The 14,264-nt window shown below is 48.0% G+C and overlaps 1 protein-coding gene across 1 annotated transcript in view; it reads right to left on the bottom strand.

The window, feature by feature from the left end:
* Positions 1–5,113: 5,113 nt before the first annotated feature.
* ELL (elongation factor for RNA polymerase II) overlaps positions 5,114–14,264 on the bottom strand; it is a 53,979-nt gene continuing 44,828 nt past the window's right edge. The window contains exons 8-12 of the mRNA XM_037383642.1: positions 13,243–13,738; positions 10,216–10,282; positions 8,132–8,303; positions 7,183–7,227; positions 5,114–6,184 (exon numbers count right to left, since the gene is read on the bottom strand). Of these exons, the coding sequence (XP_037239539.1) occupies positions 6,080–6,184; positions 7,183–7,227; positions 8,132–8,303; positions 10,216–10,282; positions 13,243–13,738 (885 nt within the window). The 3' untranslated portion in view covers positions 5,114–6,079. The remainder of the gene's footprint in view (positions 6,185–7,182; positions 7,228–8,131; positions 8,304–10,215; positions 10,283–13,242; positions 13,739–14,264) is intronic.

Here is a 14,264-nt window from a genome sequence, read left to right as displayed (position 1 = left end):
ATGGTGCCCACCCCCCCACACCCCAGCCCGAGGGATGGATGGGTATCCGGGCCACCAAGCCCCCACCCCGGCAGCCCCCCAGCAATGGTGGCCACCCCCCCCACACACCCCAGCCCAAGGGATGGGTATCCGGGCCACCAAGCAGTCCCCCATCCCCAGGAGCCCCCCGTTGCAGCACAAACGCCCCGGTGGTTCATTATAAGCAGGTTCAGGGCCTGATTCTGCACGAGGTGGGGATGCCAGCAGGGATGCTCGATGCCCTGCAAAGGGGCTCAGCCATGGGGGGACACATGCAGGACCCCCCCCCCCCCGCAGGTCAAGCCAAGCAGCCCCAGCTTGATGCATCACGGACACGAGCAGCCCCGGCCACGCTTCCCTCTGTTCTCTGTTGGGTTTTTTTCCCTCGTGTAAAACAATCCCCCAGCTCTGACCCTTCGTTATCTTCACCTGCGTCAGCTGGTCACAGCTCATCGTCCTCTCCTCCCTATCCCTACGCCATCCCACACCGGTGGGATGCCCAAGGTTGGACCCACGCATGGAAAGGGGCAGAGGGACACATGCTGTGGGGTGGCCGCACTCCTTGGTGGAGGTGCAGCAGCTGCTCTTGCGAGAGGGACTGACCAACCACCCGACCATGTCAAGGACAAATTATTCTGATGAGCTTCCTCCTGCAAAGGAGCCGCCACCAAAAGGTGCATGGGAAAAACCCACCGCGTTTTTTCCATGCTCCCGAGCATCCCTCCAACCTGCCTGGGGCAGCCAGGACGCTGGGGGTCATCCCCGCCTGCCCACCCCTGCGTGACCCCCACTGAAGGGCAGCGTGTGCCCCACACGGTGCAAAGTGACACTTCCCCCAGGTGTGACCTGAATGACCAGGTCCCCCTGAACCTGCCTGGCCAGCTCGGCCTCGGCACCCAGGACCCAGGGATGCAGCCTGGAAGCGATGCTGCCCCTCAGCCCCCCATCGCTGCGGTCCCTGCGCTCCCGCCCGGGCGCAGATAAGGCGGCAGCGCCGGGCTGGCTCTGGCACAGCAGACCCAGCCAGTAAATTTCCACTGGGGCAGCTCCGAGTTAATGAGCTCAGTGCGTGACTCCAGCCAGAGCAGGAGCTGCCAGCGGTTCAGAGGAATTCCCCAGGAAAGCTGGGACAGGAGGGGACGGGGACCCCTCCTGCGCAAGCGTCCCGTGTCCCACGCACACCCTGCCCTTCAGATGGGCACCCCAGGGTAACCCAGCTCAGGCAAGTGAGGAACCCAAGACGGTACGAGGGGGCCCAGGGTGCAGAGCTTGGCTCAGAGGCAGCATTGGGAACCAAAAGCTTGATCATTTGGGGATTTGCAAGAGCATCAGCTCAACCAGCGCGCCTTGGCGCTTGCTGTGTAACCGCATGTCCCATGGGAGCAAACCCTCACCGGCCACGGGAGCATCGCCTCCCTGCACGGGTGCTCCTGCTGGTGGGGCAGCTCCAAGGTCAAGGCTGGCGCCACAGGACGGAGCAGACACCTCCCTGTTTCCCTCACCTTCAAAAAAACCCCAGCCAAGACGGCTGTAAGATGTCACCAGAGTGCTGGATACTTTCACCTTTCATGTATTTTGCCGTTTTGGGGGTAGAATGCAGAATCCCACACAAAAGCAAGGTGAGCTGCAGAGGCACACGGGCTCATTACGTACACCGGTGGATCAACCAGATCTACTGCCAGCACTTCGGGTCTCAAGACCAGCGACCCTGTGCCTGTGAGAGGAGGGGATCCCAAAGCAGGCAGCACAGCAACCACGGAAGGGAAGCAGAGACAGAGGGCATTCTGCTACTGAGCGGTTACCGGAGTGGTTTTACATGCTCCCCCTATGCCTGCTCCAGCCAGCACGAGCAGCAGACCCAGGGATGCCACAGGAGCTAAGATCAGGGCAAGCAGCCATCGCGACAGCAGAAGAGAGGGAGAGGGATGCTACCTGCATCCCAAGCTTTAGCTGGATGATTCAGACCTGCAGGTGGAGGTAGGAGCTCCGGCAGCGTGGACAGGCAGCACCTGCACCAGGCTCATCCCCACCTTGCTGCTCTGGCAGCACTGACGTCCCTTCTCCAGCTCCCCACGGATGTGACTCACCCCCCACGTGAGTGAGCTCAGACGTCAAAGCCAGCTCGGCTCACCAGGAGGGAAAGGCGGCAGCCCCCTCCGCAGGGGCACAGCACCTGAACCAGGTCTGGACCCTCCTCGGGAGTTACGCGCTGTCAGAAAGCACCACAGAACTTGAGAAGCTCCGGCATCACCGATCCCACGGGAAGCGGCGAGGGCCTCGCCTGCCAGCACCACCCCCTGCCTACCTCCCGCACCCTCCAGGCTCCCCTCAAGCTCCCCGCTGACACCAGCGGTGGGTGCCTCTCCAAAAGCAGCTTTCCCCCCCCCCCAAACCACCGGGGTGCTAAGGCCACTGGAGTGGGAAGAGCGGAGCTCCTGGCAAGGGCTGGAGATGCCGATCCCCTCAGCCCTGCAGCAGCGGCTTGGGGCCACAGCTCTTCCCGCATACGGCAAGCGGCTAGAAAAATGGGCGGCCCACACCAAGCGCCTCTTCTTTTCTCGTGTTTCTTACCTACTGCTCTGATACTTTAACTCACTCAACTGCCTCGGTTCCTTTAAGCTTCCTGCTTTCAAACTCCACGCCAGCCATTTATCACCTTTCCCTTTTGAGTTTTCTTGCAGTAAGCAGCACTGAAAAGAAATATACAACCTTATTGTTTGCTTGTTTTCCAATACAGTGAATTTATTATATGTTGCAAAATCAGCATTCAGCTTTTTAGTGTACAAAAAAGGACACTAGCTCTTAAGAAAAGATTAGGAAAGCTGAAGACTATGCTGCCTTTAAATTGTAACATTTTGGCAAAGTGAAAAGCTCTTTTGTAAACTCCAACTCCATGGCTCAATATAGTTTTATCCACAGTACAATATTACAAAGTAAAACACAGTATCAATAAGTTAAGATCATACTTAATCACCTAGAACTGGTTTCTATTAACCCAAAAAGCACAAAATTTGCCTAGCTTCATAATCTCTAAAAAAAAAAAAAAAAAAAAGGCAGATTCGACTACAATTCTTTAACACAGTCCAAAAGAAAAGTGAAGCAGAAATTTGTTGAATGCTAATTGGGTCTCACAGTTTGGATATTCATTAAATATTTTCAGTTTTTATATTCAAATTTTAGAAGTTCCAGAATATACATGTAAATGTACACAATACATCTTTGTATACAACTCTGTTTGCAAAAATATCTTATAGCAGATGTATAAAGATTGAGATCCATCTCTATCCCCCTCCCACCCCAAAGCAACAAAAAAACCCCATTCAAAATATTAAGGATCAGAAGGAGAAGTGTTTCCATGGAAGAATTTACTCATCCTGGGTCTGTAGCTGCTGCGTCTTCTGCCATCCGAGTTGTGGGCTCCTCACGCACCGCAGTCAGGGCCGAAGTCCCACCGAGCCCCGTGGCTCCGCACGCTGCCAGGCGGATGCTGGGAAGTTCAGCCCGGCCACCGAAACCACCGCACGTGTCACCACTGGCTGGTGATGCTGCTCATAGGTCTGGCACCGGCTGGGTTTTGCAGTGACAAATCTCACAGCAGGTCTGAGAGAGCGCGGCATCCCAGATCCCTCCGCACAGCCTCATGCCCCCTCCCAGAGCCCCGTGGCTCCAGTGAATCCACCGTGGTGCACAAATTCCCAGCGACGGGAGGGCTGCTGAGATCCGAGCATATGCGAGGCTTGAGCTCGGTCAGGCATCACCCACCAGCCATCACTTGCTGCTGAAGAAACTCATGCACCAGCCAGGTGGCAAGACCCCACCGAGCAGAGGGACAAAGTTTTTGGGACAAAAGCTCCTTGCCTTTGACTCTCAACATACTCTCCAGCTTTCCCTGATGAGCAGGAGTGCCAGAGACAGGCAGTGTTACACAAACAGGTCTGGCCACAAAAGCACCCGCTCCCTAACCTCCAGTCATCTTGGGAGAGAACAGATGGGACCAAAGCATTCCCCAAGCCCCGAGATGCTCATCGGGGCTTCCCTAGCGAGGCTCTCCAGAGTGCTCACCCTACGGACCACCGCGCTCCTTAGACACTGCACCTCTTCCCCCCTCCGCTGCTCAACTGGTTGGTTTTGCGGAGCAGTGGAAAAGCCGTGGCTGTCCGTGGCAGTCTGCGGAGCAGGGCCAGAGGGTCGCCAGACCAGCAATGCACAGCTCAGCTGCGGCCCTTCAGCCATCAGCTTTCGTTTGAAGAACGGGATGGCAAAGTCCTGGCGAGCGCTGGATGCAACACAGCGGGGAGAGAAACTCAGAACACTGGAAGCGACAAAGCAAAGCTGTGGCCCTGGCTGGATGATGCAGCAAAACCAATCTAGCCAGAATGGAATTTTAATTATTTTTTTTTTTTTTAAATACAGCAGATGGACCCACTTGTTTTGGGGCAGAAAAAACTCCTTGTGCAAGAACTGTTTCCCTCCTTAACTCTGCCATTCCGCTCCTTCAAAGGGTGAAAGACTCTTCAGTGCAACCTCCAGTGGAAGGAGACGCCACAGGAAAGTAATCCTTTACTTTGAGATAAACGGAAGCGGGAAGAAGTCAAATCACACAGGCTGGCAGGATTAAAAGGGGAGAGGGGAGAGAAAGAAATTGCAGAGTTAAAGGACACCTTTGTGCTTTTTGGAGTGTTTCTCACACCCTGGCCATACTCTAAAAATGTTCCCTTCAAGTCCAAAAGAAAAAAAAAAAAAAAAAGAAAAAATCCAGAAGAAAGACTGCACCAAGAAGCTGGCTAGATAAAGCACAACAGTGGAAGTGACCCGCATGGGAAAACGCTACCTTACTTCTCTCACGCTTGGGTGCCTGTTCTGAGAATGATTTTCTGCTGCTGCTTCTTTGGAAATACACAAAAAAACCAGAAGAAAGCATCGCATTCCCCACCCCCCACCCTCCCCTCCCCCTTATGGGTCAGTACAGGTAATAAAATAACTTCTCTGGGTAACTATCCGATAAGCTTTAGTAATACTGCAGTTATAAGACAGGAAAGGTTCTGAAACACTTGGCCTAAAAGGAAAAGGGAGGCACAGTTTTAGAAAAAGATGCTTTTTTTTTTCTTTATACAAAAATAGACCATAGTCTCATTAGCAATTAATAAAATTGGCTGCCTTGGTATAAAATTATAAAAGTCAAAGACAGACAGGTCTCAATCTTCCCAGCATTGGTATGTGAAGGTTAATGCAGGCAGACTGGACTGCGCATGCTGGAGAGGCCACTGCAAAACGCTTACACCTGCTGCTTCCAAACGCACAAGCGGATAAAAAAAATTGGGTTTTCGGGTTTTTTGTTTTGTTGCTGTTGGTGGTGGGTTTTTTTGTTGGGTTTGGGGTTTTTTTTGTTTTTTGTTTTTGTTTTTTTTTTACATGAGGGATCCACCTCTGCACTGCACAAGGCACTCAGCGCAGATCCCTGGGCTGATCCCCTCCTACTGACACAACCACCTCAAGAGAGCACACACCAGAGATGACAAAAGCAGGAACAAACAACGAGAGCTCTGGGTACTTGGTGTATTTAACGCGGTGCCATGTAGAGCAGACAGCTTGCATATGAACAGTCGCAGGTGCCAGAGAAGGAGGTCACCTAGCAGCATTCCAGTTCCTCACCATTTGAAGGACAAGTAACCCAGTGGACCTGGGCCAGGGGTAATTACACTTCATGCCAAACTTTAATCCATGAAAACTACTGATTCTTAACCTTTGGGAGCTTCGTTCGCTTTAGGCAAGTTTTCCCTTAAGTGTCAAACGCTGGCTTCAAATAAGCAGATTTTTTTTTTTTTTTTTCATTTGTTACATTCCAACATTCAGAGAGGCTAAAACTCGAGAAGACCATGCCAGGCACTGGGCTCGCAACCCGGCTCAGACGTGGACATGACAGATTCAGCATCTTAGGTAATCCTCATATTCTTCAACCATGAGGAATTAATGCTCATCTCTGAAAGGAATCTAGTTGTATAAAAGGGAACGTAATGTCCAGGTGACTTTTTTTGCCCTACCCAGTCCAAATCAGTGCCAGCTAGAACTGCTGTTGGTCATACTCTGCTATCAGTTTTTTAATATGAGCCAGTTTGTTGTGGAGGTATTCGCAGCGGTTCTTCTCTTGGCTGTAATTTGGATTAGTCTGTAAAGAAAAATGAAAATGCAGTGATGGAAGGCAATTCTTCAGAACTTGGTGACACCTGTGCTGAACCCAGACGAGGCTATCACACCTCTGAGCATAAATACATATGATCAAGGAATGAAGCTCTTCTAGCTGGAGGAGTAGGTACCTGTTTAAAAACGGACCTACTCTGCTCAAACAAGGCAAAGAACAGAATCCCTTTCCATCAATACCCAGTTCCAGGAGCCTCATCACAGGGAAAGGAGCACACCTCGAGAGAGGCTCAGCCCAACATGGAGCAGCTGGGCCACACACATTCGCTTCCAGCAAGCATCACCTGCCCTTTGCCCCCACGTTAGCACTGAATTGTGCAAGCCTGGGAGCTTTAAAACAAAGATGAACTTGCAACACACACGGAATCTCGCCAAAAAGCTCCTAAATCCCTCAGGATGCCAGGGCTCAGAACCATATTCACAGTTTAAAGAAAAAAAAAACAACACCCAAACAAACCACGCCTGGTGTATAGATGCTTTACATATACGCACAGAGATGTAAAGTATTCTGCGTGCAGAATACACCAAACACACCAAAAAGCCATGCTGAGCCCCGCAGGGGACTGTGTACCCAAGTGATTCATACTAGAGACTGCGCTCACATCGTGCCCCGTCTATCAGCAGACCCCAAGACCTGGAGGATCCTGTTATCACTCAGCCCGTGCATCTGAAATACAAACTGTTCTTTCACTTGACAGGGTAAAGGCACTAATTCAACACATTATTCTTGTGCTAGCATGGCACTAACACAGCTGAATGCTCCCCAGGATCCAAGGAGCAGCCTCAACTCCCCCCAAACCCTTTCCGATCTGGGAAGGGACCACTTCTTGGACAAGCTCAAGCTGAACAAAGATCTGCCAGAATGCTTCAGCGACCAAGTGGTTCACTTGGCAAGCACCCATCTCTTTCAGTCACACTAGGGGCACCACCCAAAAGCCTTTTTTGTGGCCGACTATTGTTACTTACCTTTTTAATTTTCCGATATTCCTGTAAAATTTGATCATGGATGGTCTAGAAAGGAAAAGATAGCTTATTATTTTCTAAAGATCCAACAGCCCTGCAGCCTACTGCAGGAGGCAAGCACTTACTGATGGCTCACCGTAAACACCAACCAAAACTGACGCCCTCCACAACTTCCCCCATGAGATCCGATGGCTACAACCAACCTCATCGACTCCACAACTATGCTGGTGCTGACACCAGAAGCATTGGAAGGATCGGGCCCCATTCCCCAGCCATGAGAACTACCTGTAACCAGCACTCGGGCTGGCAGAATAATTGACATTTCCTCCAAAGCTCAGACTAATTTTTCCTCGAGATATAAAAACAGTGAGGAATCACTGAACTTCTCAAAGAGAGGGGAAGGATGTTTGGTGGAGGAAAATGTGCTTAGTACAGTAGGTGCTCTATAAAAATCTGTTTGTTATACTCAATGAGACTTACTTTCTCAAGATAATGAATAGTTAAAGCTCTTTTAAAATCAGTTTGACAAGTCGAATAATGCTACATTATTAAGATCAAAGATTCCAGAGAAACAGATGACCCCGTACTAACTCCCCTTCCAGCCCTGATATGCTACCATATGTGCGAATATGAGTTTTCTGGCTGGGATACACTAATAGCTTCCAGCAGCTTTTGGCTAAAGACGCCAATTGTCTCACTGAGGCCTTTCCTTGTCAACAAGTACCATGATGTGTGCTCCAGCTTGAAAACGAAAGAACACAGAGCTGTTTTAAGAACAGCCTACAAAGCTGTCAGCTGTGTGCACGTTCTGCATCCCCTAGTTCTGGACTCTGGGCAGTACCTTTTTAACACCGACCCATCCCAAACAGCCCCACGTACAGAGCAACTAAAACAAGCTGTAGCATTGCCACTTGCAGAACAGGCTTTTCAAAAGATGTATTTCTGTTTCTACCTTGTACTCTTCAGAGCCCTGCAAAAGCTGCTTCAGCTTGGCATCTAACTGCGTAAACCGTCGAGTTATCCTCTCTATCCGGGCATGCAAGTCTCTGTACTCATTGTATTCTGCATTGAAGTCATTTTTGTAACTCTGACGCTGCTCCGAAGAGGAAATGGCTGCGTATTTTCTGCAGGGAGAAATTAATTGGTTTAGTAAGTCTTCTCTCCAGACAGCACAAATACTGCTATGCCAAAACCAGGGTAAGTCTTCCATCTGAAAACAGATACCGTCTCTTACGACTCGCATTATAGCACCACAGAGGTAACTATCAGGATATTATTGCCTTGACCTCTGCACACAACAAGCGAGCGTTTGCTCCCACAATTTCCTATCTATGCCAGATAGGGTGGAATATGCAGGTACAGCAAAGCCTGGGAGCAGCTGAGGGTGTAGGAGGACGTTCAGATAGCATGGCTACAGCTTTTCTAACTCCTGCTGTACCACAGAACATGGAGTTCTGCATCTGTGCCAGACATTGGAACAGCAGGAATACGATGCTTCCAGTGTTAAGAGTCTTTAAAGGAACACAAAAAGCATTCAGCTATCATTGCAAAATGCTCACAGTACAATTATGTGGCAAGCGCATGACAAGAAACCACGTTGAATAGACTGACTGTATTTCCACTACCTTCTGAAGACACCCAACGTGAATGGAAGGCAACACAAGAGCTCAAGTTTAACAGATGCACCTCTGAAAGTTACTCAGCTCAACCAAAAGCCATTAAACCTGACATATCGCAGAAAGCCCAGCAGCCTCTCTGATGGTAAAACTCATCTCTTTGCACGTGATGACTCTAATTTGCCACCTTACAAGCTAAGTTAAGTATCAAATTAAGGGGAAATTTTCACTCTAACCTAAATGCACTCTAGCCTTCCAAGACCTAACTCCTCGCTAGGGGCTGGTATAAATAAGTGCCTACACAAGACACACGCTACAATGACATAGGTTGTTCTCACCAGTACGAAACATGCCTCCATGATCAGAACAGTCAGATCGTACCAAAAGGCGAGACAACAGACCTTACGGGTCACAAACCTTACATTATTTCTTTGGAGACAGACCGAGGAGCTGTAATATCCCCCTATGGGGGGGGGGGAATCAGTACATCTGTTGCAGAGGGGGGAAAAAAAAAACCCACCAGCCATCCACATTCTTCTGAATGGTACTAGAAATGTCAACTCAAAGCAGTTGTATGGTTTATACTGCCCAGCAAACCAGTTTTGTAACCATACAAGAACCCTATATATCCTCCAGTCAACTCCAGTGATTGCTCCTGCAGAGCAGAGTGGATGCCGCCTCCTCCTCCTCCTCTTCCCTCCAAGTGATCACAGCACAGCCAAACCAGATCTGGTGGCATTAACAATCCAGGCTGAGATGTGCACAGAAAGTATCACCCACAGCTACACTTCTTCCCTATCACAGCTTTGTTCATAACAGGTTTGGTTTTATGCAGATTTCTGGCTTTACGCGCAAGGATTTTTGTGCTTCAGCAGAGAAGTATATTGTTTAATTAACCTCAAGGGGATCTGATTAAAAGTCAAGAGGTGAAACAACTCGCATCCTAACCCACGGGTTATCACCTCCCCATGAAGAATATTTCACTGGTTTATGTAGATGATCTTGGCTCTGAACTGGGGAAGAATGAGCTAACCTCTGAAAATCCTTTCTTGCCCTGTCTTCCAAAACATCAAAGCACATAATTTCCTTTCAAAGTTTCCAACTGTAACACGGAGATATTTAATCCTTTCCAAACCCCTTCAAGGTACACGATGTTTCTTGAAGTACTTCAATAGTCAGTTCATAAGAAGATAACCTTGAACTCCATGAGGAGGTAAGAACAGACCTGATACCAAGTTTAGTCTCAAGAACTATCTGCAAAGCTGGATTTACTCTTCCATTTGTTTGGGTTTTTTTTTTTAAATCCACCTTACAGAGTTCTATCAAGTAACACAAAGTCCAACAAAAGTCCTCAGTACATTGTGATTTTTAGCTTGAAACATGATCCCAAAATGATGAAGCAACTGATAAATGTACTTACAACAAATAATCTGGCATTTCTGAAGTTGATGTTGGTACACTAGAATTATTGCATGTTCCATTTAAACCTGAAAAAAAAAGAGAACTTGTTTAGAGACATTCTTAAACTTTAAAGCTCTATGTAATTAAACCTCAGATTCATAAGCTTATTTGCAATATACAGTTTATCGAATTCTAAGGGATTTGTATTTTGCTTTGAACTGACAAAGAGAAAATCCACAATAAGGTGGTTGAAACTTCAAGGCTTCTCTAATATTTGTCTGTCAGCCAAACAATATCAACACAAGCCAATGCACTCATTGACAAAAAAAAAACTTAACTGGTTTATAAACACTGCCTGCAGGGCAGGGTAACACCGATAGCACCACTGCTAAGTGCAAAACAAATTTATGATGAGCAAAACAGAGCTGAGCAAGGTGCAAAATTTTTCTCCCGCTTCCATACTATATAGATCGCTACTATTAATACTCCAGGTTCAGATTCCTACTATTAATATTCCAGACTCCTACAGGCTACACTGGAGAGGTTTATAAGGCATGCAGCTTTTTCCTCAAATAGCTCTCCTGCCCTGCAGACAAATCAAAGCGCTCTCCGCTCTGAGAAGTTGAAGAAACATGAATCAAGCAAGGCTCAGCAAAGAACGTTGAGGAGTTTAAGTGAAGGGACCAAAGACCTCAGGAAGAACGGGATTCTGGATCTCCATCCTCAACGTAAACCAAACTGTGTTATTAACATGTAGGAAGAAAGCAGCTGGATACAGGTTTGAAAAAAGGTATTTCTCAAACTGTGTCTTATACTGAAAGTCCTATCAAAAAGTCAACTGCACCCACGAGAAGGCAGCAAAATAAGAGGCAAGTGGAGAAGGCTGCAAAGGATTTAACTCAACTGCTTTGCAAAAGCATTTTTTCTTCCTTCCAAGTCTGTTACTCTGCCCAAGCAGTACCTTGACTGCACGATTTCCCCAGAAGCCTCATCCATCCCTACACTCCTACTTTAAAATTGTCACCCCAGACAAACTGTAGGGAGCATGAAACGCCCAATAGGTACCAGCATGTAAAAGCAATAACCCGATTGCATCTTTTGAAAAAAAAATAAAAAATATTGATGTTTCTCTGAATTTCCACAGTAAGATTTTCCTGAGCAGAACGGAAGAATGGCAGAGAAATCCAATGTCAAATTCCCAGTCTCAAATTCCTCCTGCAAACGTTTGCAGGCAGTTCTGCTTTTGTCCTTACCTGACCACCAGCGTGAAAGAGGCAGAACATGGGGAAGGAACATCATGGAGGAAAAAGGGAGAAAAGAAGGTTTTATTTTGCCTGTGAGTGCCATCTACTGACTGCTGAAAGGACCCCAAAGGTCCTCCCACGGCCTGGAACCACCCTCCCAGGAGAAACTCGCTTCCCTGCAGCCCCTGGCCCAAGGGGGACCGGGGGTAGGCTGTCAGCCATTTGCTGTGGCCAAAAGGAGCAGGATTAGGCCCACGCTATCCACATGAAGTAAGGAAAAGATCCCAACTGAGATGCGAGCCGGCTGTACGGGATCCAAGCAGCCACTGACCACATCCTGTTTATGATTACTCCCAAGTCCAGCTCGGATTCGTTACCTCGCATACATCAGCAGTGCAGCAGGAACAAAATTCAACTCCTACTAATTAACAAAAAGCCTATCATTAAACTGTGTTTAAAGCAAAGCAGAAGAGGTGGTAAAGGGTCAACAACTTCATGAAGAAAGAATTCAGGGTATTTTGGTATTTATAAGAAACACTGACAAAAATACACACACGTTCTCTCTCTGGATGTGTATCTACTCACTCCCATCCGAATTACAAGGCACAAGGGGAAGGGAAACAACGTTCACAGAAGAAAACACAGGACTGACACAAAAGTGAGATCAAAGTAGAGGTATCTAAATAGTGTGGTTCTGCAGTGCCAACAATGATCAGAACTATGGACAATCATTAAAAAAAAAAAAATCACTGGTGAGCAATCAAAATGCAGGTACTACCAAGACCATGGGGAAGGTGAGAGCTAATACTGTATTAACCCCAATGCCCTACGAAGAAGCCGTCCCTTTCCAGAAATTCAGCAAATTAGTTTCCATTTCAAGCTACTGTCCTTTTTGAGCCCAAACTGGATGACTTCCATGCACCAAGCATGAAGAGGAACTTTGAAAGCAGTAACAGGGCAAAGGAAAACAAGATGGATGCAAAAAGAAATTTAACAACGGATCAGGACTGCAATATTCCGAGAGGCTGCAGGGCAAGTCCCAGCGCTCTGGGGAGCTGTAACAAAACCTCACGAAAGAGCAGAAGACACCAAAGCAGCAGGCAAGGGAATGGATCGGATTAGACAACAAATATTCTCTGCTCTAAGAGCACACAGAACTGACTTAGAAATATGCTGGTTCAACAGAAAACATTTTCATTGCACCTCAACAGGCAACAGATTCACCGTTGTGTTAGTCCTCGAAGAAAGAAATTCAGAGAAATAGTGGGATACAACAAGGAAGCTCTTTCAGCCTGAGAGAGCTGGTTGTACACTACTTCAACAACATTTATCACAAGACTTATCTATCATTTCTTTTGTATGCAATATTAAAAGCTTTTGTGACTAACTTCTCATTACAAAGTTAAAAATCAAGACAGCAGTCCTCACAATACCAAACACAAGCAGAAGAGCCATAAGTAATCAAGCAGCACTGCTTTTTTCCAACAGATCTTGATGTCTGCCTTTCATCCCCATATATTAATACAGCTTTTAATTTAACAAGGAGAAACATGACACGGTCTGAGGCAGTTCCAAACAGCATGAAAGGTTAAACAGGAAAAACCTGATATCCTCTTTTGAGGGGAAGCGCATTTGTTGATTTGTAGGTAGGGACAGCGATATTATTTCGTTAACCACGCAGCCTCTGCAAGTGGACAGACAACCTCTTTCCTCAACCAGATTTAGAGCAGAAATCATACAGAGCCGGTAACAGGATTATCTTAGCACGAGTCATACAGGAGGACCTCTCAGACTGTACATACCTGTGACCTGTTCTTGGGGAACACTAACTAAGTCAGCGTTTTTTATTACTTCACAGTCCTGCTTCTCCTCTTTGCATTTCTCTTCACTTTTCTTCTCCTTTCTCTCCTTTTCCTTGTCTTTGTGCTTTTTGGATTTTTTCTTGGTTTTTACATACGAGCTGCAATTGTGCTTGCTCGTTTGGGGACAGTCTGTTGACAAAGGATGAGTCAATCTGTCAGCCGTCTCCGGGTTCTCACAGTCTCTGCCGTTGTGAGTCAGGTCATTGCTGACATCCGAAAGGGGATCGTGAGGTCTCGGCAGCTCCAGCACCGGGAGGCTGGAGCTGGAGCTCACTGACTCCGGGAGAGCCGGCGGTAGGGCTGGGGCAGCAGTGTCCTTCCCGTTGGAGGAATTCAGTTTCCCATTGAAAGTGGGCTGAGTTCTGTGAGCCAAATGCGAAATCCTGGGCTTTTTGTTGGCCAGGGGATCGATAAACTCCAGAGGCTGGGATCGTTTCTGGGGAGAAAAAAAAAAAAAAAGGAAGATAAAAAAATCCCGAAGTCTTGAGACCAGAATTTTGGATGCTGTTGCCACTAGGTGGTGGTGCGATACCAGGGAACGAGCGAGTACACCACCCCCCCACCCCCCCCACCCCCCGAGAAAGCTCCACTATCAGCCAGCTGCCAGCAAGTATCCCAGCTCAGATGCTGGTCCTGGACACAGGCCTCAGGACCAGCCCATCCTGCAGGAGCTGGTCCATCCCAAGCCGCTTCCCGACAACCTCGACAGCTGCTCTGGAGCCCACAGCTCGGTGTGAGAGCTTACAGAAACTCACGATCACATCAGCAATTATTAGATCTCCAGCACTATCACACCCAGTCCATGCAACCCAGCCTGCTCCCACGACGTGAAACCTCGTCCTTCACCCTCCCCCTGTCCCAGCCACTTAGCAGAGACCAGAAACGGCCATAAAAACATCTGCCCTTCTGGTCGTGGCATGACATTTAGAGCACCCCAAAATCCCTGCGAAGGAAAGATGCGT

This window comes from Falco rusticolus, chromosome 4 (assembly GCF_015220075.1).
Source record: "Falco rusticolus isolate bFalRus1 chromosome 4, bFalRus1.pri, whole genome shotgun sequence".
In the NCBI taxonomy this organism is placed as follows: Eukaryota; Metazoa; Chordata; class Aves; order Falconiformes; family Falconidae; genus Falco; species Falco rusticolus.
The sequence above is the reverse complement of the archived record's forward strand: the minus strand, read 5'-3'. Positions and strand labels throughout refer to the sequence as shown.